Source organism: Leptodactylus fuscus, chromosome 2 (genome assembly GCF_031893055.1).
Source record: "Leptodactylus fuscus isolate aLepFus1 chromosome 2, aLepFus1.hap2, whole genome shotgun sequence".
Taxonomy (NCBI): Eukaryota; Metazoa; Chordata; class Amphibia; order Anura; family Leptodactylidae; genus Leptodactylus; species Leptodactylus fuscus.
In genome coordinates, this window is record NC_134266.1 from 59,498,363 (window position 1) to 59,512,677 (window position 14,315).

The 14,315-nt window shown below is 44.5% G+C and overlaps 1 protein-coding gene across 2 annotated transcripts in view; it reads left to right on the plus strand.

Moving 5' to 3' along the window:
* Positions 1-766: 766 nt before the first annotated feature.
* Positions 767-14,315, plus strand: part of SMS (spermine synthase) — a 106,731-nt gene continuing 93,182 nt past the window's right edge. For both annotated transcript variants that reach the window (XM_075263856.1, XM_075263857.1), the window contains exon 1: positions 767-920. In XM_075263856.1, the coding sequence (XP_075119957.1) occupies positions 872-920 (49 nt within the window). In that variant the 5' untranslated portion in view covers positions 767-871. The remainder of the gene's footprint in view (positions 921-14,315) is intronic.

Consider the following 14,315-nt stretch of genomic DNA (forward strand, 5'->3'; position numbering starts at 1 on the left):
CGTGGAAAATTCCACACCAAATTCCTCACCATTTGTGAATGGACCCTTATGGGCGTATTCTGCCTCCCATTGAAAATAATTGTCCTGCTCGATTTTGAGACTCCTTGCTGACTAGGGCCATTTGTAATGCCGATACTCTTCATTTGCGTTCCTCCACATGGAGTCGGTGGCTGGAACATGAATTGGAATGAGGCGGATGTCCACCTCAAATTTCTCTTCATATTCCCCATTATTAACGGCCCCTTAATCTGATGTCAGCATCCACAAAGTGCTATGGCAGTAATTAACCCTTTCTCTACCCTAGTTTTTGGGGATATTACCTAATAAAATGTCCTCAAGTGAAGTTTCGCCCCCAAATCATTTTCTTTTATCTGATGTTTTTGGAAGTTAATGGTGGAAAAACCAAGAAGTTTGTGTATGTGCGTTACAGACGGCTGGACAGTATTGTGGCCCATACGGTTCACTACCTTGTGCTGTATATAGCATTATAGCAGTATATAGAGGGGAGTGCGGCACAATAAAGTATATGGAGACCCCATAGAAGTGCTGCATTAGGGATGTATTTAGGTTAGGGATCAAATGGATCCCAAATCCGGCTGTGCACATGGTTCCTGATACAAGCACCCCCCTGGCACAGTGTGCCTGGCATATGGTGGCAGCTATTGTCGCCCATGTAGTGGCTGGTGCTGGGACCTGTGGATGGATGAGGGAGCTGAGTCTCCTGCTCCTCCCCAGCTGCTCCGTATTGTTGCTGCAGTTCCTCCCCTCAGGTCTGGCAGCCCGGGCGGGCGCTCTCTCCAGTCAGTCTGTGACACAGGGCAGTGCAGCAGCAGCAGCGGCCGCCTCCCCCAGGCATGGCACAGGGCTCACTATGGCAGCAGTGCGACAAAACACTCTCGACTTCCAGCTCAGTGGCACAGGTAACGTGCATGGCGGTGTGCGGGTGACTGTGTAATGACACGGGGTATGAATGAGGGGGAGGGGTGTGCAGCCCTCATTGCCCAGCAGCACCCATTCTAGACGATGCCCCCTGTGCACCCCCTTACCCCTGAAGGTGACTAATGGGCGCACAGGAAGTTCTAATGTGTGCGCTGCAGCCAGTGCATGTGCTGGGGGGGCTGCTGAGCTCTCCAGTGCTGTCTGCCTGTAGGCTGCCGCTGCTCCCTGCACTGCTCTCCCGGGTTTGTTCTATGGTTCTCGGATCACTGAGAAGTGGATGGGGCGGGCAAGGCTGGTGCAGGGCCCCGGAGCCGGGCGGCGCACAGCGGAGCCAGCCTGTACTGTCACCTCAGGGTTATGGAGGCTTCTTGTATGGAAATCTGGAATAAGCGGCGGGGCCTAGGAGGTGCGAGGCTTATTATGGCTGCAGTGTTTAGTCTCGCCGCACGCATGACCTTTGTGTGTACTGTGTCCTAGCAGTCATAAAATATCTGTAAGGTGCATTGTCTGATGTGAGGAGCACATGCCAATGTGGTGTCTGTGGCCCTTGTGCCCAGGGCTCTCTATAGTGGAGGTATATACCAGGTGGGTGAAGGGCATCACTTCCGTCACAAGAAATGCCCATGCTCTATCTTTCTGATCATCACTATTATTGCAATTGCTTCATTCACATCTGCGTTGGGTCTCCATCTGGTGCAGATCTGTCACAAGCTGGCGTCTGGAAAAATATGCTACAATTTTAGCATTTTTTATTTTAAAAACGTATCCCATTACAGTCAATGGTGTCCCTTGGGCTCAGATCAGGTCCGTTGGTGAAATAATATTTTGTTCCTGTTTCTGATCCTCCCAACAGACCTGAAGAATGGAAGTAATGGGGTAGATGGCACATAGCCGAGTATGCATGCCCAGGCTCCTCCAAGGTGGGGTCCAATGCTCCGTCTGAGGCTGAGTGCACATGGGGTTTTTTGGTCCGGAAACTGAAGCACTGTATCGGCATCCAGTCGCGCACTCCGCTTCGGAGTAGGCCCAATGAATGGGCGTAGTCGGGAGGAGGAAGTGTCTTCAGGCGGATTCGCTAGGCAAATTGGCCTGAAGAATAAGCATGTCTGTTCATTTTTCCGGGAGCCCGCACCTGGAAAAAAGACCTGACTGTCTTTTTGGTCAGGATTTTGAGGCGAATACGGCCTCAATATACTAACCAAAATACCCCGTGTGAACTCAGCCTGACGCTAGGTTCACACCTGTGTTCTGGTCTCCGTTCTGTGGTTTCCGTCTTCTGCATGCAAGAAGACGGAAAGCACAGACGGGGTCCGGCCGTGAGCAGCGGTGAACGTTTTATGCTCTCCGCCGCGAAACCGTTTTTTTAAATCCAGACACAGAGTACTGCATGTCCGACTCTGTCCGGATTAAAAAACCTGGTTTCGCGGCGGAGAGCATAAAACGCTCACGGCCGCACATCTTTCTCACCCATTCAAATGAATGGGTGAGAAAGACTCCTGCAGGTTTCCGTATCCTGCTCTGTTTTATGCAGGAAACGGAAACCTGCAGAACGGAGACCGGGCGCAGATGTGAACGAGCCCTGAGCGGGTCCTGTCTTTCTCTGTGAAATCAGGACAGATCCCCATTAAAATCAATGGAGGATGTAAGGGACCCTGTCATGTGCATGAGGCCTAAGAACGACTATCTGTTATCACAATGAAAATAATAGAATCTGTGAAATGACTATTGACTATACTAAGATTCATCCTGTTTTCATCAGACCCTCTAAATATATTTGGACCCCTGGCCCAAACATAAATTTACCCTTCCCGGTCCTGACTGTTGTTCAGCTCTAGGTATCTGTACAAGCCTCTGTGTATTAGGTTAAAGCAGGGGTAGGGAACGTACGGCTCTCCAGCTGTTGCAAAACTACAACTCCCAGCATGCATACTGGCTCTGCTGTTCTGGGAACTCTCATGGAAGTGAATGGAGCATGATAGGAGTTGTAGTTTCACAGCAGCTGGAGAGCCAAAGGTTCCCTACCCCTGGGTTAAAGGCTTTATTCCAGGTGTAATAAATTTTACCAGTACATTCCCGGCACTGATGAATGAATGGGGCGCGTACATTAGTAATAATACAGGGAATGCACGGGTAAGCTTTAGCACTCCCTGGATAACCCCTTTCCTCTGCTTTTTTACATTACTTTTGGATACTGTGCTCTTCCAGTGCTGTGGAATATGTTGGCGCTATATAAATAAAATGTATCATTATTATTATTACTATAATCTTACTGAGCACCTAAATATACGGTTACCCCCAGGAATGAAGAAGAGCTGCCATGATAGCTGTAATGTATAAATGGTGACCTGGAATATTATTTCACTACAGTGGAGTATGTTGTTTTACTACAGTTTGTGTATTGAAGGAGAAGCTGCTCCATGTTCTCACTAACATTGTATTATTCGTTATTCTGACAGATCAGAACAATAGCCATTATGACTGGCAGACTGAGAATTTCATACAGAGCACTTTCCATTTGTATCAGACATAGTCAGGAATGCTAAAATATATATGGTAGGTCCCTTCATCCGTCAGAGGATCAGGACAACGGACTTTACAATGCCAGTGTGAAACAAGCTTTAGGCTGACGCCCCATGCTTTTTTTGATGCGTTTTTTGAACCAAAGCCACGAACGATTACAAAAGGAATAGGAAATATGGAAGTTCTTATACTTCTCCCTTCTGCTCAATCCACTCCTGGCTTTGGCTCATAAAACTGCAACAAAAAAGCTGCATTTCTGTAATGTGCAGCTTTAGCCTGCGTTTTGGGTCATGTGTGTCCTGCTATTGTCCATGGGAAGGTTAGATGGGTTACATTTTCAGCACATAGGACTGAGTTGACTGATCACTAGAGCTCTAGTCACACTGATGCAGCAGAGGTAATCGATCTCCCTGTTTTATGCCGTATATCTGCTGAACAGTACATAACCTAGATTTCAGATGGTAAAGCTCTAAATAGATCTTGTCCCTGGAGGCCTGGTAATTTACACTGCTACATGAATGCATAATGTGGCGGCCATGGCTGCAGAAACAGGGACAGACACTCCTCTAGCTTATTCCCAACATCCTCTTTCAAGGCAGAAAAGATGCAGGAGTGATTTATCATGTATGTATAATATCAGGGTTTATTGGATCCTCAGTCTCAGGATTCCCTGTTATTTTTTAGTTTTCAGTATACAGCTCAGGTTCTCATTGTATAGTTACAGCCATCGCCGTCATCTGCTTCTCTCATATAGGCCACTGAACAGTGTTCATCCAGTATTGCACAATGAAGATCACCTGTAAAAAACTTGGCATCTGTCAGTAGTCTGAGGTATTGCTCACCCCTGCTGTAAATGTATATTCACATGTGGCTGATTTGCAAACATTTCAGCGACTTTCCCATTGTTTTCCTTGGAACTTGAAGAAATCCATGGACCTGCTGCAGTTACAATCACATTTAGATGGGTAACTGTTTCAGTCGCAGTCTCAGGATGGGGGTGAGAGTCCTGACAACAAAACCTGTTATTAACCTGTTCCACAACACACATTGACTTTATACATGCAGACAGCATGCTCCTTATTGCATAAAGTTATGTACCGTATTTTTCGGGCTATAAGATGCACTTTGTTTCCCCAAAATTTGGGGGGGGGAGAAGGGTGCGTCTTATAGTCCGAATGTGGCCGCAATACAGACCCGGCATCCGCTGTAATAGAAAGACGGATGCCGGGGAGGGTTAGACGCCGGCACATGTGCCGGGGTCTGAGACATCGCTATGCTCCTGCCCTGCATGAAGCCAGCAGCGGCAGGAGTGATGCTGCTATTCCGCTCCTCCGTCCCTCCCCGCAATAGCAGCATCGCTCCTGCCGCTGCTGGCTTCCTGCAGGGCAGGAGCGTACAGACCCTGGCACATGTGCCGGCATCTAACCCTCCCCGGCATCCGCCTTTCTATTACAGTGGATGCTGGGTCTGTATTGGCGCCCTCCCCCCCCCCCCCTCCCTCTATGACCAGCCGTAATAGTAATATACAGAATCAAATGACCTTGCAATCAAATGACTGCAGGTTCAAGCCCCCTAGAAACTAATAAAATAGTTTAAAAAAAAAAAAAGCTTTAAAAATATATAATAAAAAAAATGAAATAAATAAGAGTTCTAAATCACCTCCTTTCCCTAGAATACAATGTGGCCTTGCAGCTGTTGCAAAACTACAACTGCCATATATTAAATATTTTACCATTTTTTGCTTCAAATTTTTTTTTTCCCCTATTTTCCTCCTCTAAAACCTAGGTGCGTCTTATAGTCCAAAAAATACGGTATATGTGTCCTTGCAGAGTTGCGCTCGGTTCACACTAGTGTACCACTCCTAGCACAGGAAGGCCTGAATTACACCTACAGTTTTAGTCCTGCAGTAAGTCTGAGGTCTTTCATAATGTATGATAAGCCTCAGTACTGATGGGTTATCTAGAGGTAGACATGATACTGGCTCTGCCTGTCACAGGCCCTATCATATACCCTGGTAACCCTGATAAAGAGGACATGCCCCAAAGGGTCTGTACATTAGTAGCTGAATAAAACTTGGCATGCTCTTAGTCTCTTTCATTTTCCTGCCGGCAGGGTCTTCTTTGACATGCAAATCTGATCAACTGCTATTTAGGACCAGAATGGCTGATGTAAAAGGGGTTGTTTAGCCCCATGAATGGTTTATATAGTTTTTTTTTTTTTTTGAGCCAACCGATTGCAACGCTAGAAAATATCAAAAGTAAGGGTAAGTACACACAGAGTTTTTCGCAGGTGGATTTTTGAGGCAAAAAAAAAGCCTTCTAGGGCTGATGCCTCAAGTTGCAGAAACGCAGAATTTTTTCTTGCAAATTTTGTTGCGTCTTTTTGAGCCAAAGCCAAGAGTGGCTTGAAAAAAATGGGAAATATATAGAAAGTTCATACACGAAGGAAAAGATCATGTCGGCATCCTGCTCCTGATTAGGCCTGAATGAATGGGCCTAAACAGGAACGTGTCTCGAGCCGCGCATACCACGGCTGAATCAGATAGGGCATTTCGCTTCTTTTTCTGCTACTAGCTAGTGAAAAAAAAGTGAGCGGCTCCCATTGAAGTCAAAAACTCTGTGTGAACTATCCCTAACTTCTCCTCTTTCCACTCCTGACTAAGGCTCAAAAAACTGCACCAAAATCTACAACAAAAAAAAGATGCGTTTCTGCAACATGGGGCCTAAGGCCGGGGCTCCGTGGGCCGGAAACGCTGTGGGAAAAATCGCTGCGTTTTACATTATTTGCAAATCCCATCCCACTTTGCGGAAAAAATCGCAGCGCAGACACGCTGCAATTACCAAAACCGTTGCGGTTTTGAAAATTGCAGCATGTCAATTATATCTACGGAAAAGCCAGCGGCTTTCCTGTAGATATAATGGTAAAAGAAAGTCTGCGGAGGAAAACTCTGTGAACTCTCTCTTCAAAGCGCTGTGGGAAGAACCACAATGCATTCACGCTGTGGTTCTTCCCAGTGCTGCGTTTCCGGCCCGTAGGGCCTTAGCCTAAAGGTGAGTTTGCACTGAGTTTTTTGCAGGGAGACTTTTCAGGAGCAATCCGTCTTTAAAAGTTTGTCTCAAAAATGGCTCTAATTCAGTAGCAGTTTTTTTTTTTTTAGCTGATTTTTTTCAACTAAAGGAAAACAAGCATCTTCAGGCGGATTCCACCTTACAAACCGCATAAAAATGAACGAAGGCAGGAAAAAATACTAATGTTTTTTAAAAACATTTATTGCAAAACTCTCCAAAAAGTGAATTTCAATGTAGTTTGCAAGGTGAAATCCGTCTGAAGATAGGTCATGACCCGTCTTTCTTCCTCTATCTTTCGGCGGATTCCACCTGGTAAAGCCCATCAAAAATAGTGGGAGGCAGAAAAACATCCTCAGTAGTGTTTAACTACGGTTTTGGGAAAAGCGCTTAAAAAGAAAAAGTTAGCATTTTTTTCTGTCTCCCATTAATTTTAATGAGGTTGCAAGGTGGAATCTGCCTGAAAATAGGTCATGACTAGAGATGAGCAAGTACTATTCGAAACGGCCGTTTCGAATAGCACGCACCCATAGGAATGAATGGAAGTGGCTGGCCCGCTGGAGTTTCGAATAGTACTCGCTCATCTCTAGTCATGACTATTCTTTCTTCCTGTATCAGGAAGATCTGCTAAAAAAAAAATCTCTTGACTCCCTTTGAAATTAAAGGGATAGTTTGGGAGGTGTTTTTTGAGGCGAACACTATCTCAAAGTCTGCCTGCAAAAAACTCAGAGTGAACTTACCCTAATAATGCTCAGAAATCCCCTAGAGCTCCTGTTTTGATGCTTCCCAATTACCCTGCCAGTCTCTGTATACCCAGCAGTAGCGATGACAAGTTGACACGTTAACTGCTGCAGGCAATAACTGAACGCAGCGATGTTGACATATAACCACTACCACTGGCATTGGCCGCAGAGGTTACGTGTCAACACTTCATCTCATGGCTTTAGCTTAGGAAACAGAGACAGATGGGGAACCAGGGAAACATTGGCACGGGAGAAGCAGGAGATTAGTAAACTGTGTATAAGGCTAAGGCCCCACGTTGCGGAAACGCTGAAGTTTTTTGAGCCAAATTGAAAGTGGTTTGAAAAGAAATGGAAAATATAAAGGAATCTCTTAGACCTTTTCCTTCTGTTTAAAGGGGCTCTATCATTGGGAAAAGTCATTTTTAACTAAGCACATACTTGCATAGCCTTTAGAAAGCCTTTGGTATGTAAATTGCCTCAGTAGTTTTGAATGTGCCTGTCTTTATTCATATGCTACTTAGCCTCCAGCAAACACTGGAAGTTGCAGTGAGCACCGTCTGCTATGTGTGTGAGAGCAGAGAGACTGCTGCGGCTGATGACTCATCTCTCTGCTCTCATAGACATAGCAGACGGTGCTCACAGACACTTCCGGAGTGCATGGTGGAGGCTAATTAGCATATGAATAAAAACAGGCTCATTAAAAAACTACTGAGGTGATTTACATACAAAAGGTACGTGTGAAATAGCCTTTCTGAAGGTTATGCAAGGATGTGCTTATTAAAAATGCCTTTTCCCAGTGATAGAGCCCCTATAATTCACACCTGACTTTGGATAAAAAAAATAAAGAAAAATCTGCAACAAAAAACACTGCGTTTCTGCTACCAGGGGGTTTAGCCGAAGTCAGGGTTCACACAGGGTTTTGTGGGCCAGATTTTGAAGCAGAATCTGCACTAAAATCCAGCTCAAAAAACTGCCTCCTATTGAAATCAATGCGGATTCTGCAGCTGATTCATCCGTGGACGTCCGCCTCGCAACACTCGCTCCCAACTAGGCCCATTCATTTGGGCCTAAACCGGAGTGGAATGTCACAACTGGATGTCAGTACACTGTATGCACTGCATCGGCATCCAGTCGCGGCTAGCTGTTTTGTGGACCGGATTCTGAGGCGGCCACCATGTCAAAATCCGGTCCAAAAAACTCCTGCGTGAACTATCATAAGGCAGATTTCACATGGACATACTTGGAGTGAATGGTAGATGTAATCCCTGGACTGAACATTGGGACCTAGACTCCAAACATTATGGTTATCTGCGACGCCTCGTGTCCCTGCTTCCACATGGGACTGTCCTGTACTGTGACCAAAAACACAGAGTGAAGCCAGCCTTAGGCTAAGGACCCACATTGTGGAAACGCAGCAGTTTTTTGAGCCAAATCCAGTCACATTTAGGTACTGGCCCTTTCCCTGGGTTTAGCAATAGAGTGACCATTTCCTCATTGGTGCCTGGAACTAGGGAATAGCCCCCTCTGATAAGCACCTCATTTTAATCCAGTGCCCCAGTATATGTATATGTTGTGCCTGCCTCCCAAGGGTACTCCCCATCTTAACTTCTTTTACCTCCACCACTTGGTCCTTCTAGTTTGGCTTTTCTTTCTTAGGATCTACACAACTTCTCTGCAGCATTCTCAATTTGCTTCCTAACTTTTTCTTGGGCAGTATCTGCCACAGACAGTTAAGTTCCAACGGTTTGCCTCTCAGCTCTCTTGCTGCTCCTGCTTCTTGTTCCTCTATTTAGGGTCCATGCATGATTTTGTCAAGATTCGGGCATCCATCTCCTGAGTGCCTTGGCTTATTATCTTAGGACATTTGCAGATCCTACCTGGCTCTCCATTTTATTGTGTGAATTCCAGTGTCTCAGTTGGAACCCTTATTCTTTGGGCAACCATGATTGCCACTGGTGGCAATCTAACATTGCTGTCCTCTGGACTGGCATCAGTATCCTCACCATGCCCTGCTGGTCCAGAACAGGCTTCCTCCTCCTTGTCTGGGGTTATAGGCTGACCTGTCTCATGTTGGTCGGCTGCAGGGCGGTTTCTCTTCTCACTCTCTGGGACTGCTTTAGGGACATCCCATGTTGCTATTGCCCCCAATGATATAAACAAGAAAACTGGATTTTTGTACTCACCATAAATCCCTTTGTCATTGTATTCATAGGGGACATATCCCTTCCCTCTGATTTTTTTTTTGTTCTTGAATGTTGTCCTTCTTAGGCTCAGGCGTTTTATCTTCTCCTACTGCTTTTGTTACTAAACTGATTACGTCCACTTGGGTGTAGCCAACATTCCTTATTTTTTAGTGTCAGCCTCCTAGTGACCAGGCCGATACCCATGGTGCTGTGTCCCCCATTGAATATGAGATAGGAATCTTACGGTGGGTACAAAAATCCAATTTTTCAGATGGTGTCCCCCCCCAGTACATCATGTGTATGGAGGCCTATGGTTACTAATAGAGATGAGCGGGTACTATTCAGAACGGCAGTTCCGAAAAGCACGCTCTCATAGGAATGAATGGACGCAGCCGGGGCTGGCGTCCTGCCGCTTAACCCCCTGCGCGCCGGCCACTCCCATTCATTCCTATGGGTGCCTGCTATTCAAAACTTCCGTTTCCAATAGTACTCGCTCATCTCTAGTTACTAACTCTCCTTTCACATGAACATGCTTTGTTAAAAACATGGCTAGCACACTGACCCATCATTTTCTTATGGCATCATACACATGCCCACTTATTATTGCGAACCCATGAGGCCTGGGGCAGAACTCAGGAAAGGCCTCAGTCACCATTCATTTGTGGCCAAGGCTCATTACATTAATGGGTCGTTGGGGGGACATCAGTGTCAGCCTTATGCCGTCCATGCCGTTTACTCAGCTATACATGCACACGTTCACATACTTCATAGTATTATTTCAGTCTTAATGAATTAACCAGGTTCTCCCCAATGTACTACGGTAGCCAGAACTGTAAATGTAACTTTGGGTTTAGTATCAGTAACTGCTGTGTTATTGCTAAGTACCAGTAACCTGTGTAAAATTTATGTTGCTGGTCTTGAGGCAGAACCTGAGAATACATTTGCAGTGAGCTGGCAGCTGAATGAATGTGCTTATTTTCTGGTCTTCTTGTAAGACGTCCATTGAAACCCTAATTGAGCTCGGGGCTTGGCATTAGAATAACTTTTTTTTTTTTAGGCAACAACTTGTATCTCACAGTTTAGTTGGAGCCTTTTCAACAAAAACAGTACAGAAAAATGCAAAGAACCCTTTTCTGTAGACAAAAAATGGACTTGGAATTTGCATGATCATTTATATTCGTGGCCATTTGGATGGCTGGTGTAAAGGCTTAGCTCTGCCATACTAGACCCATAGTGATAACTTCTCAATGATGCTTTTGTACATTTACTTGGGTAACTTGTCCTCTTGTAAGTTTGTCCTTTATTTGGTTCCTTTCTGATTTTATTTTTCCAGATGTTAACTCATCTCAACCTTTCATGTCTTAGATGAGAATACCTATGTCTCCAGCCAGCTGAGGTGGTTGGAAGTTATGGAAATAGTTACGCTGTTTCTGTAACTCCCATTGAAGTAAATAGACATTGTGGAAATATATATTCTATGCTGTTTCCTTCTCTGAGCTACGTTTTTTCCATAACTTTAGTTTGAGCTTTTTAAAGAGCATAGAGCAGTGAGCTACGTTGTTTCTGTAACTCTCATTCACTTTTATTGGAATTACAGAAACAGTGTTGCTCAGAGAGGTATGCTGTTTTTGTAAGCCTGACTATTGTATCGAGCAGTCTTCTTAGCGAGGTTACGACACAGTAAGAGCCAGGGAAGGAGGAGTGGTTTTGTTTCATTTTAGGGATAGGCATGGCTCCCCACATTTGTCAGACATTTATGGCATATCCTGTGACTATACCATAGATGTCTTTTGTGGGAAAACAGTTTAACTTCTTCTTACTTCTATGAGAGTTACAGAAATGGCAACGTCCTGGTGACAAGGGATTACCCCTTCAAATGATCCCTGTTGTGTTAACTAACTGCATATATAATATCCCTAGGTATTTAATGGGGAAGCTTTGGTTTTGTAGTCTCTCATCTATGTGAGCGTCCCATGTAAAGCCAACTACAGTATGTTGACCCTATCGACCACAACTATCCTGTGTGTCCTCCACCTGCGCATTTCACCCCCACATCGTCATGGAGGTCACAGGATTCCTTTGTGTATGTGGACTCGCAGGATTATTTATTAGTAAGGAGGGTTGCCTGACTGTCATACTAGTTCTTACTTATTTATCTGAGAATGTGACTATTAGGTGGGCTTTGTGTGTTCAGCAATGTGCATGACATAATCTTAAAGGCATTGTATAGACTTTGTCCTTCTTGTTTGGACTAAACTTGTCCATCTATGATTTCTGTAAGATATATAGCATTGTGCACTTTATGACGTATGGTTTGGATGCGTGTATATGCCTGGATATATATTTTCTCTGATGGACCCACATAGGTACGTAGTGTTTTTAAAATGCCTGCTTACGCTGGGTTCACACCTGCGTCTGGGGTCTCCGTACTATGGTTTCCGTCTTCTGCATGGCAGAAGACGGAAACCATAGATCGGGTCCGGCCGTGCGCGGCGGAGAGCCTAAAACGCTAAAACGGATTTTTTTATCCGGACACAGAGTACTGCATGTCCGACTCTGTGTCCGGATTATAAAACCCGGTTTCGCGGCGGAGAGCGCAAAACGCTCACTGCCGCGCACGGCCGGACAGCTTTCTCACCCATTCAAATGAATGGGTGAGAAAGTCTCCTGCAGGCTTCCGTCTCCTGCATCTGTTTTATGCAGGAAACGGAAACCTGCAATAAGGACCGACGACGCAGATGTGAACGAGCCCTTAGATGATCTGACCTGAGTCTCTTTATTACACCTACAAGACACTTCAGTGTTTTTCATGTGTTTATTGCATCCCTTTGACCATAATATACCCTATCCATAATATAAACTTTATATTAGCCACCAAAAATATCAGGTAATTCTTTTGATATATTGTCATTCGGTGTGTTGGATAAATAAGTGGCCAACTAATAGCCAGTGACAATAGTCTATGGCCATCTGTAAAGATAAAGTATAAGAAGTTATTTACACAGTACAAGGAGAATTTACAATTCTATTTTTCTTCCTAAAATGACTAATCTCAAAGATAGACCATCAATATCAGATGATTGGGGGACTGACACCCAGCACCCTTATTGATCAGCTGATTTCAGTGCCTGATACTTAGAGAATGGAGCAGGAAGCAGACAGCTCTGTCCCCAGTGTATTGATCAGACCAGGTTACTGCACATTCACTGGAATGGGACCTATGCTGCAGTGATAATTAGAACAGAATTCCAGCATTCACGGACAAGAAGATAATATAAAATCTTTTTCTTTATTTCTTCATATAAAACATATTCATTCCATATTCCTAGAGGTGCTGTATCGGCAGATCCAGCATATCGCTACTGACAAATGCTACGCGTTTCAGGACATAGTCCCTTCCTCATGGCCATGAGGAAGGGACTATGTCCTGAAACGCGTAGCATTTGTCAGTAGCGATATGCTGGATCTGCCGATACAGCACCTCTAGGAATATGGAATGAATATGTTTTATATGAAGAAATAAAGAAAAAGATTTTATATTATCTTCTTGTCCGTGAATGCTGGAATTCTGTTCTAATTATCAAGTCTTCACTGACCGAGGGAGTCCATCGGTGTCCGTGCATCTCGGCTAGAGGTATTAGGAGATTATTCACAAGCTATTGGGTGAGCTGGAGTTATATTTTGATTTCTATGCTGCAGTGCCTCAGTCCTGAGAACAGAGCTGTGTACTTTCTGCTCCAATTTCTACGTACCAGCCATTGCAAACACTTAATCGATAGATCGATCCCCACATATTATATGTCAACAATATTATTAGTCCAGGCCACCACTTTAAAACCAATGTTATGTCACATATGGTTATACAAATGTGTTAATATAGTAAGTACAAAAACCTGTACAACGTATCCTTACTTGTTATGCCACTTATGCTACATAAACACGTCCTCTTACATTTCAGGCCGGGTGTATTTATTTTTTACCATATTTGGCAGGCTGGTGATGTGAAATGTAATTTATTCTTTCTAAGTTCTTCCTGATGGAGAGACGCCAGACGGCTTAAATAGAACAATGCTGGCAGGGACTTATCATTTTCTTCTATTAATGTCGCTAGTTCATTGCTGACACACTCACAGTATCTGAAGCGCTCTTTCCACAAATTCCCACACTTGTTTAGGGACAATGTATACTGTGCTAGAATTTTCTCTAACCGTTCTCTAAGATGACCTGATGTGTTCTGGTGAATTGCAGAACAGTTATGTGCGATGATAAAATTTAAGGAAGTCGTGTCAGGCTGGGTTCACACCAGTGGTGAACCTAGCCTCTCCGCTGCCTGATCGTCTGGTAACATTACAATAAATACAATGCAGTAATATTTTGTGCCGTACAGTAATACTCACAGGAGTTGTCCTCCCACATTTCCCGTCTCTTCCCTTTGGACTGACATGACCACTTCTTCCAGCTGTGACTTGACTCTGTAAAGTTTGAAACACAGACAACTTTGACTCCTCACTTCTCCACACATCCAACCCCTATATATATATGTGTGTGTGTGTGTGTGTGTGTGTGTGTGTATATATATATATATATATATATATATATATATATATATATCCCACAGTGGCCCCTGCAGCCTGTATTAGGCCCCACAGTGGCACAATAGACTGTGGAGCATAATAGCGGTTTCAGGGGGGCTGCTGTGGGGCATAATAGAGGCTACAGGGGCCACGGTGGACCCTTCAAGCTCTATTATGCCCCACAGTTGCACACCCATGAACTATTATTATACTCAGGAGTCTTTTCAGACCCCTGAGTATAATAATTGGAGCCCCAGGGGAGATGAGGGAACATAATAAACACTGTAACTC